Source organism: Cokeromyces recurvatus, assembly GCF_025118155.1.
Source record: "Cokeromyces recurvatus strain NRRL 2243 chromosome Unknown BX663scaffold_6, whole genome shotgun sequence".
Lineage (NCBI taxonomy): Eukaryota > Fungi > Mucoromycota > Mucoromycetes > Mucorales > Mucoraceae > Cokeromyces > Cokeromyces recurvatus.
The window spans coordinates 387,451-410,977 of NW_026251392.1; the positions used below are offsets into that span (position 1 = coordinate 387,451).

The window sequence follows — 23,527 nt, forward strand, 5'->3', positions numbered from 1 at the left end:
TAAAAAAAAAAAAAAAAAAAAAAAAAAAAGAAAAAAAAGTGTATATAATCGAATAAAGTGTAAATACATCACATAGTATTCTCAAAACTGAGGCTTTCTAAAAGAATATAATATCAATTGCTTTATTTCAAGTATAAATTTTAGGGCGAAAGTGCTTAAAAAGGAATATTTAATTCCTTTACTTTCTCAATTTTCTTTACTTTTTCTTCATCACTACTTGACATGTCTTCTTCGGATACTTTTAATTTATTTAAAAGTAATACAGCAGTAAAACTACTTCTACTACTATAACCTTTCCTAACAGTAGGCACCAAGTTAGTATTTGCCCGTGGACCTGCTTCTTTAGACCCAGTAATCCAAGGATGTAATAGCGCTTCTTCAGCTGTAATTCGCTTGTTGGGATCAAATGCCAAAAGTCGATCTATCAAGTTTTTTGCTAATGTTGTGTTAGCTTCCTTGTGTATATATGTATATATGTATATATAACGTACCTGAATCAGAAATATCAGACCAATATTCTTCATCATAATCATATTTTCCGGACATAATAGATTCAAATAAGCTTGCTTGATCTTTATGTGTATATAGAAAGAAAAATCAAATTTGTACTCTATATTCTAAATTATTATATACTATATACCTTCTCCCCAAAATGGAGTATATCCACTTAATAAAGTAAACTATGTCATTGAGTTAGTTATTTACTATACAGCACATAATATAATTAAATAATATTATATATTTATATAATTACCAATATAACACCCACACTCCATAAGTCTACAGGTTTATTATGCCCAGTTTGCAATAATACCTCAGGAGCAACATATCCTGGTGTACCGCAAGCAGTTGTTAGAATATCATCTTGTCCTTTAAGTATTTTAGATAGACCAAAATCAGTGATCATCAAATTTGCATTATCTTCAGCTGTTTGGAATAATAACTGTGAAAAAAAAAGAAAAGAAAAGTGAGTTTACCAACATGTATAAGCATTATATTACATACATTTTCTGGCTTCATATCTCGATGAACAATCTATTATGTAATGAGTATGTATGTATTTATATCTTTTTCTCTAGATAATTGACCCTTTTTTTTCTTTCTTTCTTTCTTTCTTTCTTTCTTTCTTTTTACTTACATACATCTCTTTCATGTAAATAGTGTAAACCTTCTAGCATTTGTCTTGTCAAGTTAGATGCATCCTTTTCAGTATAGCTACCTTTTTTTAATAATTGTTGAAATAACTCTCCTCCACTTGCTAAATCCGTGACGATGTAGACAGCATCTTTGGATTCATATAAATCATGCATTGATACAATATGTGGATGTCTCACTTGTTTCAAAATATCTGATACAAATATGATAAATATCACATCTTTATCAAATCAACTTATATACATATACACATCGCATTTACCTAGCTCACTACTAAGCATATGTTCCTTCCCTAATATAATGAGATTTTTTTAAAAAAAAAAAAAAAAATAAAAACAAAAGAAGATTTATTACCTGCAATTGCCTTTTTTAAAATGATCTTGAGGGCAAAACGCTCATTGGTAGAACGATGAATACATTCCTTGACAACAGCAAATGAACCTACCCCTAAAGTCTTTTTGTAATTTTGTATGTATTTTCCAAATCTGAGGGATAGGCTGTTTTTTCTTTTTTTTCATGCGTTTTCTTAAATAAAGTAATAATTCGTTTCATAATCGTTGATTTTGTCATTTTTTTTTGTTAATATAAATAATTGAAAGAAAAAAAAAGGGAAAAGAATAATAATAATAATAAAAAAGACTTTATGTATAATAGGTTATACCTTCAACGAATGGTTACACGTGATTATACAATAATGTGTATTATTGGAATATACATGTATGTATGTATACATTTATAGATATTCATATACTATGAGTTAGCAGATGTAACACTTTGCTTAATGTCAAAATAGAAGAGAAGAGTTATTTGCAAATGTTGTATTTAGTCGAACAGTATTTAGACATTAAAGAAAGAAAATAAAACCCCTTTATTTTATAAACAAAATAATCCGAGGTTAATAATTCATTAGTTATAAAAATGCATGTTGTCTATAATGAATAGGAAAACAATTTATGAATCGTTTAAAGGAATTTTGATGAAGATCCCTATTTATTATTATCGTTATTATTATTACTATGATTTTTATTTTTATTTTTTTTTGTGTGTGTGTGTGTTTTTAACTGATAATTAAATTTATCAGGGACATACCAGTTTTGTATCTTGCCATTTTTTTTTCTATATAAATATAAAAATATATACAGATATGAACACTATTGCTGCTGTTGGTCAATTCTGCGCAACATCAATTATTCATTCAAATAGACTTGCATGTCGAAATCTTATTCTTCAAGCAGCACGTCTAGGTGCCAAAGTAAAAAAAAGAAAGATATTTATATATATACATATATAATGCTTTGCTTATATAACGACTTCTCTCTTTCTGTTACTTTGATTTAGATGATTTTTCTTCCTGAAGCATCAGACTTCATCTCTTTTACGAAACAAGAAACGCTTCAATTAACAACATCTATTGAGAAATCCGAATTTGTTCTTTCTTTAAAAGAAGCCGCTCAACAAGCCAATATTTGGGTCTCCGTCGGTGTTCATGAATTAGTATCGTCAACCAACAATAAGATTTACAACAGTCATCTTGTCATCGACAACCGAGGGGAGCTTATTACTGTCTACCGAAAAATTCACCTATTCAATGTGGATATTGAAAATGGACCAAGGCTTATGGAAAGTGATAGTACAATGGAGGGTCAGGAGTTGGGTCATCCTATATTAACCCCCATTGGGAAATTAGGATTACAAACTTGTTATGATGTACGATTCCCTGAAGCATCTATTGCCTTGAGGAAAAGGGGTGCTGAGATACTTGCTTTCCCAAGTGCCTTTACAATTAAAACCGGCATGGCTCATTGGGGTAAATATTAAATTCGACAAAGAGAGTTGGGGCTTATTCAAACTAACTAACACGACTGTAACAGAGACTTTATTAAGGGCAAGAGCAATTGAAACTCAAACTTATGTTATAGCTGCAGCACAAATAGGCCAACATAATGAGAAAAGAGCAAGCTATGGTCATGCTATGGTAAATATCATTCATAACAAACGATTACCTTTCAAGTCATCCATTTAATAATAATTCATGATAGATTGTAGACCCTTGGGGAAAAGTACTTGCTGAATGTCCCGAGAATACTCAACCATCAATAGCAATAGCCAATATTGATTTGGACTATATGAAAAAGATTCGAGCCGAGATGCCTGTTATGACTCACCGTCGAACTGATTTGTATCCTAGTATTGAATAAAATAAAATATTATAAAAAAACAAAACTTCCCTCTCCCCAATGAGAGCAACAACAACAACAACAACAACAACAAAAAGAGAGACATCCTTTATTAGTGACGTCTCATATTAATCAAATAAAGTAATGTATGTATGTGTGTGTGTGTGTGTGTGTGTGTGTGTGTGTGTGTGTGTGTGTGTTTAATGAGAACGTATATAATAGTAACCATAAGTAAGCAAGCTGTAGAAATAAATGACGTTAGTATCTCTTCTTAAAAACCATATCCAGTATATGAGGGCCAATAAAGAAAGAACCAGCAGTATTCAATTTATCTTTGTGAATTGAATTTTCAGGTATTTTCCAGGTAAATTTTCTTACTGTAATATAGAAAAAAAAAACGAAATCAGGTTTATATTATAATATATAGATAGATAGATAGATTGATACATACATAGCATAGATAACAAAACTAGTTGTTCATTTAAACTAAATTTTATTCCGAGACATTGTCTTGCACCATAGCCAAAGGGCAAATAGTGAATAAAACCTTCATCCATAGCAGTTGTTGAATGAGCTACTGGGTCAGCAAATCGATCAGGGTTGAATTCTTCAGCATTTTTCCAAAATTTTTCACAATGCTGAATGTTAAAAATATCTACTACAATTGGTGTTCCCTTTGGTATAAAAGTATCTAAAAATACAATATCTTCATGAGCGACTCTAGGAATAGTTTGAACTACTGGGCCAAATATACGTAAAGTCTGTACATAATCAATAATAATTGAATTATATATATCACAGTCTATTTAAAATTACCTCTTTAATCACTTGATTGAGATAAACTAGTCTTTTTATTTGTTCAAGAAAAGGCGTGATATCTTTAGGTTCATTTCCCAAAACTCTAATTGCTTCTTCTCTGGCTTTTTGTTGAATATCCTACATAAAACAAATAAATAAAGAAAGAAATAAAGAGCTTATTTATATAACATACTGGATGCTTTGCTAAAAAATAAACAGCAAATGAAAGAGCATTTGCAGTTGTATCATGCCCTGCCAAAAAGAACAAACAAAGATTATTCTAGAGAGAGAGAAGTAAGAAACGTAATGATCATTCTATTATAGAGTCTAACCTTTAATTCTTTGTTTGTATAGGTACCTTGAGTGTTGGATTCATCTTCAAGCATTAAAGTTAAAAGATCTTTTTCATTTTCTTCAAGATCAGTATTATATACTTTATTCTCTTTTAAACTATTTCTTTTAGCAATAATAATTTCATCTAGCATCTTTAAAAAATCATCCATTTTACGATGAAGTGCCCATCTTTTAGGAATTAACCAAACTATTTTATCCGTTTCTAATTTGGGAAAGAGAAGATAGAGAGGATCTTGCATACCTACACTGATATCCTTGTAAATATGTGTCCATTTATTATCTCTGTCTTCAATAGAATGAAAATCAAATCCTAGCCGGTAATATATATATATATATTCAAATATTAAAACTACTACAAATACGCATATTATTATTATTATATACCAAAACCAGCTCTTCCAATAGCATCCAAAGTTAATCTTTCCATCAAGTCTGTAAAGTCTGTTACAGTTTCATCCATCGTTTCCATCACGCGAATCAATTTACAAGCCAACTCCCCAAATAATCGAACAGGCATTGATCGATGGAAAGCAGGATTCACAATTGCCCTTTGAGACTTCCATTCATGGCCGTTAAGAAAAACCATATTAGATCCTGCTGAAAATTTACCAGCAAGAGTATCCTTTAGGATATTTTTAAAGTTTACTTTGGGAAACATTTCTGCATACAAGAAAAAAAAAGAAATAAAATTTTAAGATGTATTATCAATACTACCATCCTGTTATTATACCATGTTTCTGTAAGATTTGTTTAGCAACCTGAGGATTTGCAATATGAACTTCCCAACCACTCGTACCAGGTTCCTAATAATAACAATAAGCATGATATATATATATATATATATATATTTTGTATATATAATAGTTTTATTTATTTTTTACAAGATAGATGCCATTGCTTTGTTTAGAATTTATGAGTGGAAGTACGAGTCTATGAGTGTAATCCCAATACGACTCCTTTCCAATAATTAATTTGAATAAATCAAAATAGCCTTGATAGGGAATATGACGAAGAGATTTAGGTGGTTTAAGGATTCGATTACGAATCATGTACAATATAACAAAATATATTACGGCAGCTTTGATAGTAAAGAACCTGTTCTTCTTTGGGATAATAACAATTAGAAACTTTTTTATATACATGCATATATATATGTGTATATATAAAGGTTACTTTTAAACAAATATCACGTATAAATTCCATAAGGCCTTTTCTCTTTGTGAATATATGTATTATATGGGTATGTGTATCTATCAAGAAGAAGAAGAAAAAAAAAGGAAAAAATATAGTTAAATTGATTTTATATAGAAAAATATGATTGCTAACAGCAGTAGTATCCTTGCATTTATCATGTTAGAATATAATCTATGCTGCATTTTAACACACATTGAGTTTAATTCGTATTGTTTCCCCGCAGTAATTGAAAAAAAAAAAAAAAATAAAAAAATAAAAAATAAAGCTTAACATTTCACCATGTGACTTGTATATTCATCAGCGAGCCCATGATAATCTTATACATAAAAAAAAAGCCATCTTTATATTAGTAATACTTTAATCCTTTTCTTGTATTTATACATAATTATAACATTATGACTTCTCGTATTCTATTTACTCAATTTAGAAGGATAACTACTTTACGCCCTACACTTATTCCTCAATTTAGTCATGCTACGAAAAGAACAATAATGACAAAAAATAACATTTGGGCTAATCGTACACATTATCAAAATATTGGATCATTGTTAGGACGTCAACAAGGTATTAATTAAAAGAGAAATGATACATACATACATACATACATAATGATTTATATTGACTGTATGTGTTTGCTTTTGCGTGTTTAGTTCGTTCAATGTTCATTCAGACTGAGCAAACCCCCAACAATGATTCACTTAAATTTATCCCCGGTGTACCTGTCTTAGGAAGTGGCTCTGCAGAATTTTTAGACGTTCGTTCATCCATGAAATCGCCACTTGCTAAACAATTATTTCAAATTGATGGTATCTCAGGAGTGTTTTTTGGACCCGATTTTATTACCATCTCAAAGGAAGAAACTGCTGAATGGCAATTGATGAAACCTGATATCTATGCGGCTATTATGGATCATTTTGCATCTGGTCAACCTATTGTATATGATTCTGAGGATTTAGCTGCTAATGATACAACTATTCTTCCTGATGATCCTGAGGAAGTTCAGATGATTAAAGAGTTACTTGATACCCGAATTCGACCCTCAATACAAGAGGATGGAGGTGATATTGAATATTGTGGATTTGAAAATGGTATCGTTAAGCTCAAATTAAAAGGAAGTTGTAGAGGCTGTGACAGTTCTATTATTACTCTTAAAAATGGTATTGAAAATATGTTGATGCATTATATCCCTGAGGTACAAGGTGTTGAACAAATCATTGATGAAAACGAAGCCATTGCTCTTCAAGAGTTTGATAAACTTGAAAGAAAGTTGGGTGAAAAATAGACAATATTGCGTGATAATAATAAAGAAATCAATAATAATGACCTTTTTTTTTGTTTGGTTTTATTACTATTACAATTGCTTTTAATCTTTTTCCAAGTTAATAGCACTACCGAATTTAGCATATAAATCCTTTTTTAAACCTTCCATCTTTTCATGAACAATATCAATTTGTTGTTTAACATCTTCAATTGCTGAGCCTAACTTTTCAGAATCCTTTTCAACTTTTTCTATAGCTTCAGATGCACTAACATGAATAAAAGCATCACCCACTTTATATCGTACTGCTTCATCTTCATCTACTAATTCAAGTTCCATCGCTACATCATCTAAATATTCCTTTTCTTGCTATTTATAAAATAAAAAGTTTAGTTTTTGTTGGTTTGTTTTTTATCATATAAAGTAATAACAGACCTTGAGTTTTTCATATTGCTCCTCGAGATCATCAATTTTAGCATTGTATCTACTGAATTCATTAATTCGTTCTTGATCGACCCAGGTAACTTCGACATCACCGTCTGTCTCTTCCTTCTTATCCAACTATATATGCATATATTATATTTTATAGTAGGTGAATAGTGTAGTATTAATATAAACAAGTTTAACATACCATTTTAATATTTGACATTGTATTAATGGTATCTTTTGACAATTAATAAAAGATGATTGAGAGAGAAAAAAAAAATATTTATTTATTTGTTTGTAAATTTTGTGTACTGTAATAGTTTCGCGCCTTTTTTTTTTTTTTTTTTTTTTTTGTTAACCATAGCAACAGCTTTCATTTTAAAAGACCGTCATCAGCCACTACCATCGTATTCACTTTTTTTTTTTTTTTTTTTTTTTTTTTTTTTTTTTTTTTTTTTTTTTTTAGACACGCTTTATTATTTTAATCTTAAAACTACGTTTAGCTATACAAAGAGTAAGATATTGTCGAAGATGAGTTGCATGTTGCATTTCATCCTTAATAGGTACAATTTCATAATTTTTAAGGATAGAAGCAATAATAATACGCATTTCTTGATAAGCAAAATTTTTGCCGATACAATTTCTTGATCTATATTTATAAATAAATATATGACAAAATAGACAACCTTTATATATATATATATATATATATATATAGACTCACCCTGAACTAAAAGGAAAAAATGCATCCACATGTTTGGACTCTTTAAATTCTTTTTCACCGGGAATCCATCTCTCTGGTAAAAATTGAGAAGCATTTGGCCAATACTTGTCATTTAATTGAGCATAATAGCCATTACAAACAACAGTAGTCTATAAGAGAAAATTACATATATATGTATATATGTGTGTGTGTATACATGTTATAAGTATCTTTCTTGGATAACAATTATTTTCTTTTTTTTTTTTACCTCTTTTGGAATGAACAAATGTTCTCCAAGTAAAATATCTTGATCTGTATATCGAGGAAAACCCACAGCACTTACAGGATTTAAACGTAAAGTTTCGTTGATAACTCCATTTAGATAAGGAAGTTTCTTTAAGGTATCATGACATAATAAGTGGTGACTTCCATCTTTAAAAGGTACGGTATCTATCTCTTGATATAATTTTTTCAATTTACTGGGATGACGAAGTAATTCAATAATTGCAAATCCAACTGTATTACTTGTTGTTTCAGATCCAGCGGCAAGGAACAAGTAAGTCTCAATAAGAATGGCCTCAGGGGATAAACGATCTTCAGGCTGTGTAGCATCTTGTGTATCAATTAAAGCTTGTAAAATATCTTTTCTTTTAGTATTAGTATTATTATTCTCTTCTTTCCGACTTGTATAGATATTATTCAAAAACTAAACGTACATATATATATAATGATTAGTTTTCTTGTTAAATAATTACATACATACATAAATAAATAAAATAGTAAAAATCGTTACATCAAGCACTTTTTTAGGAATACGCCCCGAGAAAAGAAATTTAGCAATGGACATATAAGAGATAACATACGCAGCTAATTTGAATCTTAATAGCATATATTTCATAACACAATGATCACCCTTATTTTCAATCATGTGAAACGTTTGACCAAACGCAGTTTCACCTATGATATCAAAGGCTACATGTTGTAACAGACACCAAATATCAATCACTGCATATCCTTCTTCGTTAGTTGACTCGTCTATTTCTTGATTTATTTTGTTTATAAATGTATTCATGACAGAGGCCATGAAGGGCTCTAATGAGCTCAAATACTTGATAGAAAAAGCAGGTGAAACTAATCTTCTCTATATAATATTGAATAATTAGTATTATAAAGAAAAAAATATCTCTTTTTCTATTTAATAATTTTACTCTATTTTTATGAAATTGCTTATTAGTTGTATTAAACATAGATTCTCCTTGTTCTAAAAGTTAGTTTTAAAAAAAAAGATGAGTTTATAATAATGACACATAGAGGAATCAATTATATATACATATATATATATATATATGTGTGTGTGTGTGTATATATATATATATATTTAACTTACTCTTTAATATATTATAGATAGGTGATTTTGGAAGATCGTGATGGACTAATACTGATTTAATCAAGTCTTTATCACCAATGGAAATCGCTTTAGGACCTACACGTATAACTGAACCATATTGATCATGCATCTTTTTTAAACTTTTGAATCTAATCATATAAAAGAGGGAAACAAAAGAGGATTAGATACTACTTTATTCTATATCAAAAGGGAAAAAAAAAGAGTACACTGTTCCAGTAGGTATATCAAATAAAAGACTTGGAAGATCTATAAATTTGCAAACAAAGTGTCCTGGAATACCACTTAATGGTCCAAAGTATGCATTATATATTCTCTGTGTATATAATGAAAGAGAGAGAGAGAGAGAAAGATAAGTTTGCCCTGATTTTTTCTTTCTTTCTTTCTTTTTTTTTTTTTCTTACACGACTTGTAGTATAAAGAAGACCTGAGATAATAAACCATTTAACTGATTTTTTAAAATAATTTGCATTTGTTAAACCAAGTTTGAAGTAGTATTTATAAATCCAATTGAGTTGATTAAAAGATGACAAATGGCTCATATTGTATAATCCTTGTTTTTGGCTTGTGTGTGTGTGTGTGTGTGTTTTTTTTTTTTGAAATGATATAAAGAAAAAAAAAGGGAAATAATAAATTATTATTTTTTATTTATTTATTTATGTATCTGAGCATTTGACTCTGCAAGTTTTTAATATATCAATTTTAAAAAGATGCATACAGGTCGGTTGACAGATTAAAATAAAAAGATAAATAAAATAAAGGGGATATTAAACTATATTATTTTAAATGGACTTTGTTGTCGTTCTGCTGCTTCATTATTTCATCTCTTCGCTTAATTTTAATACGAACACTATTTTTTGCTACTGTGAGAGTAACAAACGAACGACGATCTTGTGCATCTTTTATCTCTTGTTCAATGGGTGCAATTTCAAAATATTTCAATAAACTGGCTAAAGCCATACGCATTTCTTGAAGGGCAAAGTTTTTACCAATACAATTCCTTGATCTATTTATGTATATATATATATAAAAGGGGATTTTTTTTTAATAAAATAAAGATTCTAAAGAGAGAGAAAAAAGAGATGACTTACCCTGCGCTGAAAGGGAAAAAGGCTTCTAAATCATTTAATTCTATCTGGTCTTTTTCAATCCATCTTTCAGGTTTAAATTCATAAGGATTTGGCCAATATTTATTATCTGTTTGAACATGATACAGATTACAGAGGACAATGATCTTTGATATATAATCAATCAATTATTCTTTCTTTCTTTCTTTCTTTCTTTTTCTTTTTCTTTTTTTTTTTCATCGTTCTTATATCGTTTATACTTACGTCTTTAGGTAAAATCAAATGACCTAATACTGTAGGTTTATGTGTAATTCGAGGAAGTGAACCAGCAGCAACAGCATCCAAACGTAAAGTTTCATTAATGACAGCATTTAAATAAGGAAGATGTTTAAGTTGTTCATGATAGAAAACGACTTGACCTTCTTCCATTTCAATGCTATCAATTTCTTTATATAGTTTTTTTAATTTATTAGGATTTTGTAAAAGCTCAATGATGGCAAAACCAATTGAATTACTAGTCGTTTCTGAGCCAGCGATTAAAAACAAAACTGTTTCTGCCATAATAGCATCAGGGGTCAATCTATCATTTTCATTCTCTGCTTGTTGAGAATTGATAAGGAATTGAAGGATATCCTTACGTCCCTCTTTATCACTATTTAAGCGATGATTAATAATACCTGTTAAAAACTAGATTTTATAATAGTAAGTTAATAATTACATGTGTAATTCCAAAATAAAATAAAATAAAATAAAATAAAATAGAATAAAATCTTTTTTTTTTTTTTTTTTTTTAATACCTCGGTCAGTTTTGGATTTATCATTCTTGACTTTTTTAAAAAGAGTTTAGAAAGAAGAGGATACATAACTGAAATAGCGCTTAATTTCATTTCTTCAACTATAGCAGCAGGAACAAAATGACTATTGTTTTCAATCATATTAAAGGATTCACCAAAGGCAGTTTCACCAATCACATCAAGGGCAAGACATTGAACTAAGCTCCAAATATCGATTATTCCATAGTTATCTTTGTCATGTTCTTTATCAATTTCTTCATTTATTCTATTAATCAAAGAATGTGTCACAGAGATCATAAAGGGTTCAAGGGAGTTGAGATATCTAATTGAAAATGCAGGAGACACAATCTTTCTCTAATATCAAAAAAGTTTTAATGTCAAAGTTAATAAATTAATAAATAAATAAATACGCTTTACTCTTTGCTTATGCCAAACTGGATCTGTTGAGCTAAAGAGTGAATGCTTTCCATTGCCTAATCAAAAAAAAAAAGGTTTATTTATTTAAATTTTATTCAAGTCAAGTTATTACCTTCAAGGATTTTATAAATTGGACCTTTAGGAAGATCATCAGAAACAAGAACTTGTTTAAGTAAGTCTTTATTTGCAATACTGATTGTGTTGGGGCCAATACGAACCATATCACCATATTTATCATGAAGGGATAAAAATGTTTTATATCTAATAATAATAAAAAGGAATTTATCATTAGTCTATATCTTTGTATAATTCAACTACTTTACAATGTTCCACTGGGTCTATCATATAAAAACTTTGGCATATATAAAAATCGTGTATAAAAAGGTCCAGGAACTCTACTCAGTGGACCGAAAAATGCCACATATAGTTTCTAATGTTCAAATAGAATAAGTTTCGATATTTTTGTGTAGAAAGGGGGGATGATTTTTTCTTACATCAGCAATCACATAAGTTGCTATTGAAATAGCAGTTATTTTTCCTATTTTTTCCAAATTAGATCTATCAGAGACATACTCTATTGCCTTATGAGATATTTGTTCAATTTGCTGTAATATAGGCTTGTCAAAATCCATGATAGGTTATAGTTTAAATAAACAAAACTAATAAAGAACATTAAACGAGCTTTTAATATTTCTTTAAATAATAATGAAAAAAAAAAAAAAAAAAAAAAAAAAAACTTAGTCACTCTTTCAACTTACTTGTTATGGACAATAACAGATTAGATAATAAATTACTTTCCCGCATTAGTACCTCCATTATTATTAGTAGCCTACCTTTTCTCCTACCTACTTTGCCTCCAGTACACTAAAGAACAATGGAATTTTTTTTTTAACTTTGTTATTACGTAATTTTATTCCTTGTAATAGCGTAGTAGAATTATTTCCAATTATGAAATATGAACGAATTTACAACAGTGTTTGTATGATATTAGATTGTACTACAAAAAATTATATAGTAATAGAAGGAGGAGGAGAAAGTTCCTATACCCCTTTTACTAAGCCAATTTACTCATACAAATAAATAGGAGTCAACAAGTATGACTCGAATTTTATATAAAGCTAAAGAAAAAAAAAACGATATACAATCGAGTATGAATTATCTTTCTTTTGCTTCCACTACTGCTATTACTACTACTACTGCTGCTACTACTACTACTTTTATATAAATATAGATCTAAAAGACTCTTTCTATTTTGACGAAAGCACGTTATACAAACTGCGCCTCAAAATTGTTAATTATATACAAGTTGTGCATGTGTCAAAATGGTGTATATGTATCATAGCCACTTTAACATGAGTACAAGAAGAGAAATGAATAATAAAAATAAAAAAGTTGTACGAGTAGATCTCTTTCTTTCTTTTATTTTTTACTTTATTCATAAAAATAATGCAATTAAGAGAGAATCCTATATTTAAATCAAAGGAATCGATATTGACTATTTGTCTTGTCACATTTGAAGCCATAGTGATCTCTATTCTAGAAGGAATCGTTATTATGAATCATCTTGGTTTAGTTCAGAATTGTGATACTGATTCTATTGGAGAAGGTTAGAAGGAGGATTAGATATGGATAGCCTAGAGAATTAATTAACTAAAATTCCAGACATATAGGTGTAAGCGAATCAGATTTAATTTACCATTCACTCTTTATTATCTCTCAACTATTCCAAGTTATTTTATGTATTGACGCCTTATATCAAAGAAATACAGGTAAACATCTTTCTTCTTTTTTGTTTTATTCATTTTTTCAAGACTTGACAGTTACATTCTCTTTGACAGCTCAATTATGTGCATTGATTACTTTTGGACTTTTAGTAGTAGGTAAAGTAATCTATTTAATGATTTCATCTTTCAAACTAATGATAATAATAATATGTTAGTGTAAAACAAGTTAAAATTATATAGTATACAACAACAGCAATAATCATAATGCTAATAATAACAATAATAAATAGATACGCAGGTATTCAACTTCAACAACATGTTATATTAGAAAACGCTGTCTGGTAAAGTAGACTCATTTTACAGTTAAACTACAAACACTAATCTTGTTGAATATTATTATAATAGTGGAAATGAAGACTTTTGGAAACCGATAGAATCACGTTGGGAGGATAGTCTAAGTGGAATGAATCTGGCTAAAGTCTTTTATCGTAATTCAATGAGACCTATTGAATATACAATTATCGCTTTGATTCCCGTCTTTTTTGTTTTATTAGCTATTTTAGGTTGGAGACTTCGTAAGCAATTCGCTTGGGACAATTATAGAAACTTTTCTGCAGATATAAGGTAAAGTAAAAAGAAAAAAAAAGGATATCAATAAATAAGCGAGCAAGCAAGCTAGCAAGCAAACTAGCAAGCAAGCAAGCAAGCAAACAAGCTAACAAACAAACAAACATACTCATCATTTCTACTATTCTATATTAGAATTCGAAATGCTTTAATCACAACTAGTTTACTCTTAACTTTGCTTAAACTTGATTTCTTCTTTGTCTTTTCATTTGCAGCACAACTCATTCCATCTCAAAGATTAAAATATCATGATACAGTCACTGAAACAGTCCTTGTCTTCCTCTTTGGTGGAATTGGATTATCATTAGCACTTTTAGCAGTTTATAAAGAAAATAAATTGGCCATGTTGACATTTATTGGTGGTGGTATTCTGGCTATTGTCTATTTTATCTATCGTTTAGCTGTTATCGCCAGAAAGCCCGCATTTGACAGTTATGATCCTTATCTTCATACACGTCAATTCTTGATATTTACTACTGTTATTGCTGCATTCTTAATTCTATTGACAGTTGTAGTAGCTATAAAATGTTTTTGGAATGTTAAAAACGGTCTTTATCTATTTAAAGATGACTCTGTTCATAAGAAGAAGAACAATAATCCAGTTACAATTGATCATGATAGTAGTTTAGAAGAAGAGGATGAAAGAGGTGCAGCAAATAAAACTTTATTACAACAAGCAAATAATAATAAAAATGAGACTACGATGTGGTCAATTGAATAAAAAATAAGTTTATTTTTTTTTTTTTTTGTTAAATTTGGTTCAACCAATCATAATTTTTAATAAAAGGAAACAAAACGTGTCATCAAATCAAACCAATCAAAAATATAGATCATGCTACAACTTACGACTACGATTACTACTATTGCTGTTACTATTACTATTACTACTACTACTACTACTATATAAGACAGTAATTGTTGATAAAGATATTTAGAATTACATCTATCTATCTATATAAATTCCCCTCCTTTTTTCTTTTCTTTTTCTTTTTCTTTTTCTTTTTTCTTTTTACTTTTTAACTTTTACTTTTTACTTTTTTTTTACTTTTTCTTATTTATATATATATATATATTATCAATGTCTGTAAAACAAAAGAACGATACTAGTACGAATAACTGGTATGGATTGGATTCAAATAAAAGAATAAATCATTGGCTTCCTAAAGATGATTTATTAAAGAATCCATCTTCTTCTACGACTTTAATGCATTCAACTTCTAATAATAATAAATGTTCATTAAAGCATATTTTGATAAATACGATGGAAGAAGAAGAAAAGAAGGACTTGTTATTAGAGAGCATAAATGCTACGGATACAAAAGAAAATTGTATAAACAAGCAAGGACAATCATTATTACGATTATATGCTTTAATCCAATCTATTCAGCAAAAGAACAAAAATAAAGATGATGAAAACTACACAAATAGCATCATGAATAATACGAATCATCTGACCATGTTAAAGATGAATCAAAAGAATGAGTCGCTTTCTACAACAGCCTCTCCTCTTCGTATCATTCTTAAGAGACAACGTAATACAGATGCTGCTCGTAGATCTCGATTAAGGAAAGCGATTAAAATGGAAACGTTAGAGGAAAAGGTAAAGTCATTAAAGACACTGAATCAAGAATTAAAAGTACAAGCTGCAGTATTAGAAACTGAAATAAATCATGCCAAAGTAAAAGAAGAACAAAACAGACAAAGAATAGTAGATTTGGAAGCTCAATTGACTATTGTACACCAACATTTAATCAAAGAAAACTAATTTATTTGCTTAATAAATCTATTTTCTTTTTTTTATATATATATATACCTTTAGCTTAATTTTCCTTTAAAGACGTGTCCATCCTAACCCAATTTATTTACTTTATTTTAAAAGCTATTAAAATGAATTGTAGAGCGATTATTGTTTCCATCTTATTTCTCTATTAATACCTCGTTTTCAAAAAGACTAATCAAAGTAGACTGACTAACTGTAATAATATGAAAGTCATAGATTAATCATTCTTCCTTATCCAAACGCTTTTTCCTTGCTATTTCTTTCTTTCTTTCCATCACTCATCCAGCAAGCTTCAAAAAAAAAAAAAAAAAAAAAAAAAGTACATCAACATATAATTTATGGCTAAAATATACAAAGAGTAGTAGTTAAAGATATCTGTTGTCATAGATTGGCTCCCGCCCCCCCACACACACTCACACTAATAATCGCATAACATAGACTACTAGTTTAATCTAAATATACTTATATGTATTATACATTCACAGCAGTAGCTAAATAAGATCCATTGTGCATGTACAAATATCATTCACTCAACGTACTGCTACTATTAGAAAAAAAAAAAAAAGTCTTGTGTAACGCTCTTTTAAAATATATTCAATTGAGTTTGAAATGAATGACGTGTACTTGAAGGCGGGAACGTAAGCCTTTACTTGAAGCTAATATAGACATTGGAAATTGACTTTTTTTTTTTTTTTTTCTTCTTCTTCTTCTTCTTCTTATACAAGTATCCATAAATCAGTTTAATATAAATCATGTCAGACGGAAAATTAGAAAAGATGGACAAAGACTTTAGTCCTCAAGTTGATGTTCTTTTACCTGAAACCGAGGCTTTGACCAAGGTATAAACCAAAGAAAGAAAGGAGTATTCTCTAACGCGTTTATTAATAATAATAAAAAAATTCTTTTAATTCTTGGATCGATTATAGCAAGGCAAAATCAATGAAGCTTTAGAAAAATTATTATCTCTTGAAAAGCAAGCTAGAAATGTAAACTAGTATAATTATTGTTACATTGACATTATTTTCTCATTTGTACGTTTTTTTTTTTCGAATTAGGCTGCTGATCAAGCATCAACAGGTCGTATTCTTACTCAAGTTGTTAAATTATGTTTTGAAGTTAAGGATTGGAAGCTTTTAAATGAACAAATTGTTTTATTGTCAAAAAAACATGGACAATTGAAGGCTGTGAGTATATATGAGAATTTTACAATGTTCATTTTATTTATAATTTTTTTTTCCCTTTTGTAAATGGTTATTAGGCTACTTCCAAAATGGTCCAACAAGCCATGAGTTATCTTGATTTAACACCTGATATGGACACTAAGCTTGAATTAATTGATACACTTCGTACTGTTACTGATGGAAAGGTAAAAAGAAAAAAAAAAGAGAGAGAGGCTTATTTTATATTTGTCCTTTAAAAGTAATCCCTTCAAAAAAAAAATAGATTTATGTTGAAGTTGAAAGAGCACGTATTACTCGTCTTTTATCCAAGATTCGTGAAGATGAAGGCAAGATAGCGGAAGCTGCTGATATTCTTCAAGAGCTTCAAGTTGAAACATTTGGTTCTATGGATAAACGTGAAAAAGTCGACTTTATTTTAGAGCAAATGCGATTGTGTTTAGCTAAATCAGATTATATTAGAACACAAATTATTTCTAAAAAGATTAATGCAAGATTTTTCCAAGATAAAGAAAATGAAGTAAGTCTGATTAGTAGAGAAAAGAAGAAGAAAAAGTATTCATTTTATTTATTAAACAAAAAAAAAAAGGATCTTAAACTTAGATATTATAACTTGATGATTCAGCATGCTTTACATGAAGAACAGTATTTGAATATTCACAAGTTTTACAAACAAATATACGATTCAGAATCAATTCAAGCAGATGAAAAGAAATGGAAAGAAGCGCTTCAAAATGCAGTCTTGTTTGTTATATTAGCACCTTATGATAATGAACAATCTGATTTACTTTATAGAATGTATGAAGATCCTAAATTGGCACAGATGAGTGAATATCAAGAAATCGCTAAACGTTTTGTTACAGTTGAATTGATGCGTTGGACTGAGATTGAAAAGAGTTATGGTCATTTATTGAGTCAATCCACTGCTTTTAATAAATCGACTGAAGAAGGACAAAAGAGATGGAAGGAACTTCATGATCGTGTAGTTGAACATAATATTCGAGTTATTGCTAAATATTATACACGTGTTACAACAAAGAGATTAACTCAATTATTAGACTTGAGTGAAAAAGATACCGAAGAATGTTTATCTAAATTGGTTGTTTCAAAGACGATTTATGCTCGTATTGACCGTTCTGCTGGAATCATCAATTTTCAAACTAAAAAAGATGCTAATGAAATCTTGAATAATTGGTCTAATGACATTAATTCTTTATTGAATTTAATTGAAAAAACGTGTCATTTAATTTCTAAAGAAGTAAGAATTGAAGAAGAAAAAAAAAAAAAGGAGAATAGAATAGTAACTGACTCGTTTATTTATTTATTAGGAAATGGTACATAGCATAGCAAAGGTTAAATAAATAAGTTTGCTAATAAATGGAATTTTCGGTTTTTTTTTTTCTTTTTTTTTTGACATGAAATGATTATAAAATGGATACGTCTTTATTTCGTAAAGAATAATAAACTTTCTTTTAGAGTAAAGATGATGACATTAAATAGAAAAAATATCTATTTGATTACTGTTGTTACTAATACAAGGATTTGTTGTTTATGCTCATAAACAAAAGTATCATTTTTATTCGATTTCTATTTAGATGTATATCCAAGCAGGAAAAAGGGAAAAAGGAAAAAGGGAAAAAGAGAAAAGAGAAAAAGGAAAAGGAAAAAGAAAAAGGGAAATAATAAAAAAAAGAAAGAAACAGGGGTATGTGTTAAATAACAGTGAAAATAATATGCAATAAAATTGTTTAAATTGCTTTTATTTATTATTTTATTTTATTTTATTTTATTTTACTTTACTTTTTTTTTTTATTTTATCATATAATTTATCCTACTTATAAATAAAAATAAATTCATATACTTTTTTAAAAAAAAAATGATATCAGGTTATGATCGTGGCTTCTTTACATTTTCAATTCGTTTCTTTTTCTTACAAATTTTACGGTTTATTATGCGGGATTGGCTTGCTCTTCCTTTAGCTTCTACTAGTGGTAGAAAGCAGACTATTGTCAACTCCAATAATAAGGAAATCCCGAGTGAAGATGATGAAAGCCTAAAGAAGGTAGTTACGAAAGAAGACGTTGATAATAAAGAAGAGTTGATGACTACGGATGAAATGAAAAATAACGAGGCATCGGATATGATATCAGCACGTAGTCATTCTTTATCCAATGATTCAACATCTGTGACTACTACTGCTGATCATGTATCAACGGAAATGACAACAGTAAATAATAGAAATGATATTTGTTATATACATATATTCTCATGTATTATATACTATTAGATTTATTGGAATCATGGTGGTAAAAAAGTTCAAATCACTGGCGAATTTGATAATTGGACAGGTAAGATTTCATGTTACTTGAAGAAAGTTGAACTTACAGAGATAGAATAGGATCTATGGAAATGGTACAGGATGATAAAGACCCGAATCGTTTTGTCATTCATATTCCATTGGAGTTAGATAAAGAAATTGAATATAAATTTATAGTGGATGGAGAATGGAGATATGCCTATGAGTTACCTCATCGTAGAGATTGGCGCAAGTATATGAGCAAATAGTATAAAAAAAAACACGCACACATAAAGATTAATATCATAAATAATAGGTGGAAATATAAATAATGTGATTTATAAAAAGAAGGTTCAACCAATAGAATAAATGATGACGAATAAAATGATAAATAGGATTAAAATGATACTAAATCCTATAGACATCATTCTATTTAATTTCTGCCATCTATCAGCCATTTTCCCTCCCCTTTCTTTTACTCTCCTTGGCCAAAATGATCCAATCCACCAAAAAGGTGGAAAGATAAATCCAAATAAAAACAATAAAGAACAAATAGAATAAAACCCATCATTTGAAAATAGCCACCAAACGGGTGTATTTTCTTCTTGTTCCATCATAACAGAAGGTGGTGATTGATTTATAACTACACCTTTTTTATTATTATGAGTAGTAGTAGCTGTTGTCACTGGTATTTCTGTTGATAATTTATTGACTAATTGTTCTGTTATTAAATGCAAAGGCCATTTTGTTGTTGGTGGTGGCAATGATGATACGTGATTATGAATCATATAAAGTAGTAGTAAGAAACAAAAGGAAAAAAGAAGGAAAAAGAAGCAAAAAAGAAGCAAAAAAAAGAAGCAAAAAAAAGAAGCAAAAACAAATAAATAAACACAAGCCTTTATTTTACATGTGCTCTTTATTGTATCACGGGCTTTTTAATGTTTTCCACAACATCCATTCTTCTTTTGACGGTTGATATTTTTTGTTTTCTTGATTGAATCATTATCGCCCAATTCTGTATCTTTTGTAATCCTTAATTCTATGGTGAAATCTTATTTAGTTTTCTCAGCTCTATTTTTTAAACAAGAAAAATTAAACTTACTAAATACATTATTTCCTTCTGACACGCTTTGAATAACATTCTTTTTAATAATGTTTCTACTTGTTTTGCTAGTTGTAATTTCTAAGATATAAAAAATAATTCTTATCTATTTCATAGCATTTTTTTTTTTTTTTTTTTTTTTTTTTACCTCTTCAAGAATATCAATATTTGTTTCATTTTTATACTGCATAAATCGATTATAGGTTTCTCTTCTAGCAGCTAGTATATTAAAGAAATATATATCATTTATTCAATAATTATAAATATTTATACTTTTTTTTTTTTTACCAACCATCAATTGCCCTTATATCAGCTATATTATAGTCATTCATTAATCAGTTCCATAAATAAATAGATAAAAAGTTGACACTTACTATCAAAAACTTGTCTTTGTGTTCTAAGTAAGCTACGATATGCTTGTATAACTGCTTGTTTCGATGGTGCCATGGACATTGTAAGATTCATCAATATTAAAAAAAAAAAATAGAACAGCCAGGTTGTCCCAGTATCTTTCCTTTTAAGCAGTAAAAAATGTGGAGGATTGTGACTCTTTATTACATAATTATTCAATTAGAATCATGAAAAAAAAAAATAAAAACTAGATACAGCATACCTGTAAATATCTAAATCTCTTTAACAAGAGAAACCGTGTACGAGACGGCGATATAAAAAAACAAGACCTATTGTTCTCTTGTGAACTCCTGTGGACGCCTATGACCACCAATCACTTGTCTTGAGATCTTGAATATATTTTTCGACGCGTTAACGTCGCATTGCCACATTATTCCGCAACTTTGACAAGTTTGGACACTGTGCAACCCAATGTAAGCATCAGTCAAGCATATTTGAAGACATGCATGACAGGTCTATATTTACAGTATTAATAAATTATTCTTTGACCAGTTTTGGTAAATCCTGTTGTATCTTTGAAGTCTTGAACTCATCTACAGAAGCAAGTAAAAGTTCTCCTGATTTCTGTCTCATTTTGAGTTGTTTGTAAAGAACTCCTGTCACTCCTACCCTGAGACCCTTCAAATGTACACCGTCTTTTCCGAACATGCCATTTCCGAAAGCTATAACAGGCAATTTACTCTTGTCGTATTTGAAAGGTTGAGACTTCCAAAGCTTCTTGGTGTTCCTGAAATAAATAATAGTTAATGAATATAGTGTTTGTCTCTCTGCTTTGATGCTAGTATACTCACTTTATCTGCCGGGGAACTTCTTTGTCTCTCTTTTTCGCTTCTTTTTCTCTCCTCTTCTCTCTTTTCTTCCTCTTCTTCCTCTTCTTCTTTGTGTTCTTTCTTTTGGTCTTATTGTATTTTTTTTCCACCATTAATGAGGACATTGGCCATTTCTTGTCTGGCCCTTTGAACTCCCTGGTATAGGTGAAAGCGACTTTTAACAGTTGAGAAGTTGTTAAATGCTAGTATTCTGTTTAGATGTAAGAGGATATACGTTATGTATTGCAAATAGTTTGAAAGAACAACTGTCTTAGTTGTAGGAATGTTGAGAAGTATATCCTCTACATTTTCTCGAGACATTCTTTTTGTTTCTCTCTTTGCGTGTCTTATAGGCCCTGTTAAAGTAGAGTACTCTTTAGTAGAGCATCGTCTGATTTGATGGGATTCATCACTCTCCCCATAAGCAGCAGCAAAAACCTGATGTCGGTTGGGATCCAGCCCGCAAAGAGAAACATCAGCCAAGTTTTCATTTTTCATATCATCTCCCAATTGGAAAATTTCTACATCTTCGCTAGATATGTATCTGTATTTATCTGTACTGTTTGTTATTTTTTGCAATAGAACCACATCAGCTTCTTTACAGTCGACTAGTAAAATGCGCTGGAGCATGTTGTTGCAAATATTTCTGACAGATCATATGTTTAATTTGAATCTACACATACTAATAAAGTATCAAATTTCAGCAAATTCTACCATTTATGGAAAACGCTCTAAAGTGACAAAGCTGTCGATCTGTCTGAATTATACTTTTAGGGCATTTTTTTTTTCGGTTAAAGTCAGACTCAGTCTTTATTTTGAATATTAGCATGACGCATGACTTACAATTATTTCTGATCCAAAATAATAATATGTTCGATGGTGACTTGGTTGGCTCCCCGGTGGCAAGCCGTAACATCGTGTCTTCCACTCAGACTCAAGGCTTACTTGGGACCATGCTATTATCTACTTCGACATGCATATCCACTTTCAAATGCTATACATCATCCCTGACCCTCTTTCCTTCGTTCTGAACAGGCTCCCTTCCAAAAAAAAAAAAAAAAAAAAAAAAAAAAAAAACGGCCGTCCTAAAGTTTCCTGTATTTGGTCCGTTCATTAGCCAGTAGTATGCTGAATATTCCACGAAATGGACTATATCCTTCATAACAAACCGCCTCCTGAACTCATCATTTCTGGCGTTAAACTGGTGAATTGGTTAAATCAATCATAGTAGTAGTAGTAGTAGTAGTAGTTCAAATATTTTTTTTACTGATTCTGTTTCTCTTTATTTTTATACATTTTCCTCTTTTCTTGCAAGAGGTTTTTTTTTCATACAAAATAACACTCAGAACTGGCCAGGGCAAAAGAATGTATTCATAACCACTACATGCGCAATGGCCTTTACTTTAATTAAATTACTCTTTAATCACATCTCTGTCCCATTTTCGCATCTGTGTCTCATTTTCATTTGGGTGTCCCAAATCTACATCCGTGTCCCAATTTAATTTTTGAATGACCCAATTATTTTTTTTATTGGCCCAACCTAGTTTCCCAGACTGTAAAAGGTGATGCTATTTCTTAATGGATAATAAATGATTTCAAGTAAGCCTTTTTGTAGTCAATAAAAGGGCTTATATTTCATCAAAATGATTCTATACACAACAATAGAAATAAAGAGGAGGTAGTGAGAAACCATCTATCATCATTTTTTAATAATTGGATAGAATCTAGTAAGAATGTTAATGTTGTCGTGCTAATTCTCCTGTATTAAATTATCGTGTGTACAATTTCTTCATCTAAACTCGAAAGGGAGTTGAAAAAAAAAATATGTGAGTAGTGACTTGAATTCATTTGA

The 23,527-nt window shown here is 29.5% G+C and overlaps 15 protein-coding genes across 15 annotated transcripts; 7 read left to right on the forward strand and 8 right to left on the reverse strand.

Annotated features, from left to right (window-relative positions):
- Positions 1–50: 50 nt before the first annotated feature.
- BX663DRAFT_309426 (kinase-like domain-containing protein) lies at positions 51–1,763 on the reverse strand. Its single transcript, XM_051522062.1, has 7 exons — positions 1,510–1,763; positions 1,418–1,447; positions 1,143–1,348; positions 755–943; positions 641–680; positions 492–572; positions 51–421 (listed from the first exon to the last, which is right to left on the reverse strand). Exons 2-7 carry the CDS (start codon positions 1,434–1,436, stop codon positions 156–158), a joined length of 801 nt encoding a protein of 266 aa, XP_051385049.1. The 5' UTR covers positions 1,437–1,447; positions 1,510–1,763; the 3' UTR covers positions 51–155.
- A 447-nt stretch (positions 1,764–2,210) lies between these two features.
- BX663DRAFT_501566 (carbon-nitrogen hydrolase) lies at positions 2,211–3,465 on the forward strand. Its single transcript, XM_051526494.1, has 4 exons — positions 2,211–2,407; positions 2,494–2,962; positions 3,027–3,130; positions 3,195–3,465. Exons 1-4 carry the CDS (start codon positions 2,300–2,302, stop codon positions 3,351–3,353), a joined length of 840 nt encoding a protein of 279 aa, XP_051385050.1. The 5' UTR covers positions 2,211–2,299; the 3' UTR covers positions 3,354–3,465.
- A 21-nt stretch (positions 3,466–3,486) lies between these two features.
- BX663DRAFT_501568 (cytochrome P450) lies at positions 3,487–5,680 on the reverse strand. Its single transcript, XM_051526495.1, has 8 exons — positions 5,366–5,680; positions 5,215–5,287; positions 4,869–5,144; positions 4,463–4,794; positions 4,324–4,410; positions 4,149–4,268; positions 3,784–4,093; positions 3,487–3,709 (listed from the first exon to the last, which is right to left on the reverse strand). The coding sequence occupies exons 1-8, from the start codon at positions 5,624–5,626 to the stop codon at positions 3,591–3,593; spliced, it is 1,578 nt and encodes a 525-aa protein (XP_051385051.1). The 5' UTR covers positions 5,627–5,680; the 3' UTR covers positions 3,487–3,590.
- A 393-nt stretch (positions 5,681–6,073) lies between these two features.
- BX663DRAFT_549918 (scaffold protein Nfu/NifU N terminal-domain-containing protein) lies at positions 6,074–6,960 on the forward strand (the record flags this gene model as incomplete). Its single annotated transcript, XM_051531182.1, has 2 exons — positions 6,074–6,242; positions 6,329–6,960. The coding sequence occupies 2 exons, from the start codon at positions 6,074–6,076 to the stop codon at positions 6,958–6,960; spliced, it is 801 nt and encodes a 266-aa protein (XP_051385052.1).
- A 180-nt stretch (positions 6,961–7,140) lies between these two features.
- Positions 7,141–7,497, reverse strand: BX663DRAFT_419608 (Prefoldin beta-like protein; the record flags this gene model as incomplete). Its single annotated transcript, XM_051522388.1, has 2 exons — positions 7,141–7,305; positions 7,372–7,497. Coding segments are annotated over 2 exons (291 nt in total), but the record flags the coding sequence as incomplete, so codon positions are not given.
- Positions 7,498–7,824: 327 nt separating this feature from the next.
- Positions 7,825–9,609, reverse strand: BX663DRAFT_484397 (cytochrome P450; the record flags this gene model as incomplete). The annotated part of the gene is made up of 6 exons (XM_051524551.1): positions 7,825–8,011; positions 8,087–8,235; positions 8,334–8,771; positions 8,829–9,206; positions 9,274–9,326; positions 9,453–9,609. 6 exons carry the CDS (start codon positions 9,607–9,609, stop codon positions 7,825–7,827), a joined length of 1,362 nt encoding a protein of 453 aa, XP_051385054.1.
- Positions 9,610–10,068: 459 nt separating this feature from the next.
- Positions 10,069–12,466, reverse strand: BX663DRAFT_541327 (cytochrome P450). Its single transcript, XM_051530774.1, has 8 exons — positions 12,243–12,466; positions 12,072–12,178; positions 11,861–12,009; positions 11,749–11,804; positions 11,335–11,685; positions 10,802–11,224; positions 10,562–10,704; positions 10,069–10,476 (listed from the first exon to the last, which is right to left on the reverse strand). The coding sequence occupies exons 1-8, from the start codon at positions 12,378–12,380 to the stop codon at positions 10,248–10,250; spliced, it is 1,596 nt and encodes a 531-aa protein (XP_051385055.1). The 5' UTR covers positions 12,381–12,466; the 3' UTR covers positions 10,069–10,247.
- A 688-nt stretch (positions 12,467–13,154) lies between these two features.
- BX663DRAFT_501589 (uncharacterized protein) lies at positions 13,155–14,847 on the forward strand. The gene is made up of 6 exons (XM_051526496.1): positions 13,155–13,354; positions 13,419–13,517; positions 13,587–13,628; positions 13,762–13,813; positions 13,878–14,096; positions 14,235–14,847. The coding sequence occupies exons 1-6, from the start codon at positions 13,195–13,197 to the stop codon at positions 14,818–14,820; spliced, it is 1,158 nt and encodes a 385-aa protein (XP_051385056.1). The 5' UTR covers positions 13,155–13,194; the 3' UTR covers positions 14,821–14,847.
- A 241-nt stretch (positions 14,848–15,088) lies between these two features.
- On the forward strand, positions 15,089–15,938 carry BX663DRAFT_501595 (uncharacterized protein). The gene has a single exon (XM_051526497.1). It carries the CDS (start codon positions 15,178–15,180, stop codon positions 15,862–15,864), a length of 687 nt encoding a protein of 228 aa, XP_051385057.1. The 5' UTR covers positions 15,089–15,177; the 3' UTR covers positions 15,865–15,938.
- Positions 15,939–16,563: 625 nt separating this feature from the next.
- Positions 16,564–18,506, forward strand: BX663DRAFT_501599 (uncharacterized protein). The gene is made up of 7 exons (XM_051526498.1): positions 16,564–16,718; positions 16,806–16,865; positions 16,935–17,063; positions 17,138–17,245; positions 17,323–17,577; positions 17,647–18,315; positions 18,386–18,506. Exons 1-7 carry the CDS (start codon positions 16,632–16,634, stop codon positions 18,416–18,418), a joined length of 1,341 nt encoding a protein of 446 aa, XP_051385058.1. The 5' UTR covers positions 16,564–16,631; the 3' UTR covers positions 18,419–18,506.
- Positions 18,507–18,933: 427 nt separating this feature from the next.
- Positions 18,934–19,622, forward strand: BX663DRAFT_549924 (uncharacterized protein; the record flags this gene model as incomplete). Its single annotated transcript, XM_051531183.1, has 3 exons — positions 18,934–19,284; positions 19,345–19,405; positions 19,456–19,622. 3 exons carry the CDS (start codon positions 18,934–18,936, stop codon positions 19,620–19,622), a joined length of 579 nt encoding a protein of 192 aa, XP_051385059.1.
- A 666-nt stretch (positions 19,623–20,288) lies between these two features.
- BX663DRAFT_529949 (uncharacterized protein) lies at positions 20,289–20,908 on the reverse strand (the record flags this gene model as incomplete). The annotated part of the gene is made up of 4 exons (XM_051530283.1): positions 20,289–20,404; positions 20,479–20,536; positions 20,604–20,674; positions 20,830–20,908. The coding sequence occupies 4 exons, from the start codon at positions 20,906–20,908 to the stop codon at positions 20,289–20,291; spliced, it is 324 nt and encodes a 107-aa protein (XP_051385060.1).
- Positions 20,909–21,132: 224 nt separating this feature from the next.
- Positions 21,133–21,515, reverse strand: BX663DRAFT_501633 (uncharacterized protein; the record flags this gene model as incomplete). The annotated part of the gene is made up of 1 exon (XM_051526499.1): positions 21,133–21,515. A coding segment is annotated over one exon (172 nt), but the record flags the coding sequence as incomplete, so codon positions are not given.
- A 56-nt stretch (positions 21,516–21,571) lies between these two features.
- BX663DRAFT_501639 (uncharacterized protein) lies at positions 21,572–22,451 on the reverse strand. The gene has a single exon (XM_051526500.1). The coding sequence runs from the start codon at positions 22,303–22,305 to the stop codon at positions 21,766–21,768; it is 540 nt and encodes a 179-aa protein (XP_051385062.1). The 5' UTR covers positions 22,306–22,451; the 3' UTR covers positions 21,572–21,765.
- Positions 22,452–22,594: 143 nt separating this feature from the next.
- Positions 22,595–22,792, forward strand: BX663DRAFT_430079 (uncharacterized protein; the record flags this gene model as incomplete). The annotated part of the gene is made up of 1 exon (XM_051522778.1): positions 22,595–22,792. A coding segment is annotated over one exon (198 nt), but the record flags the coding sequence as incomplete, so codon positions are not given.
- Between the last annotated feature and the right edge of the window lie 735 nt (positions 22,793–23,527).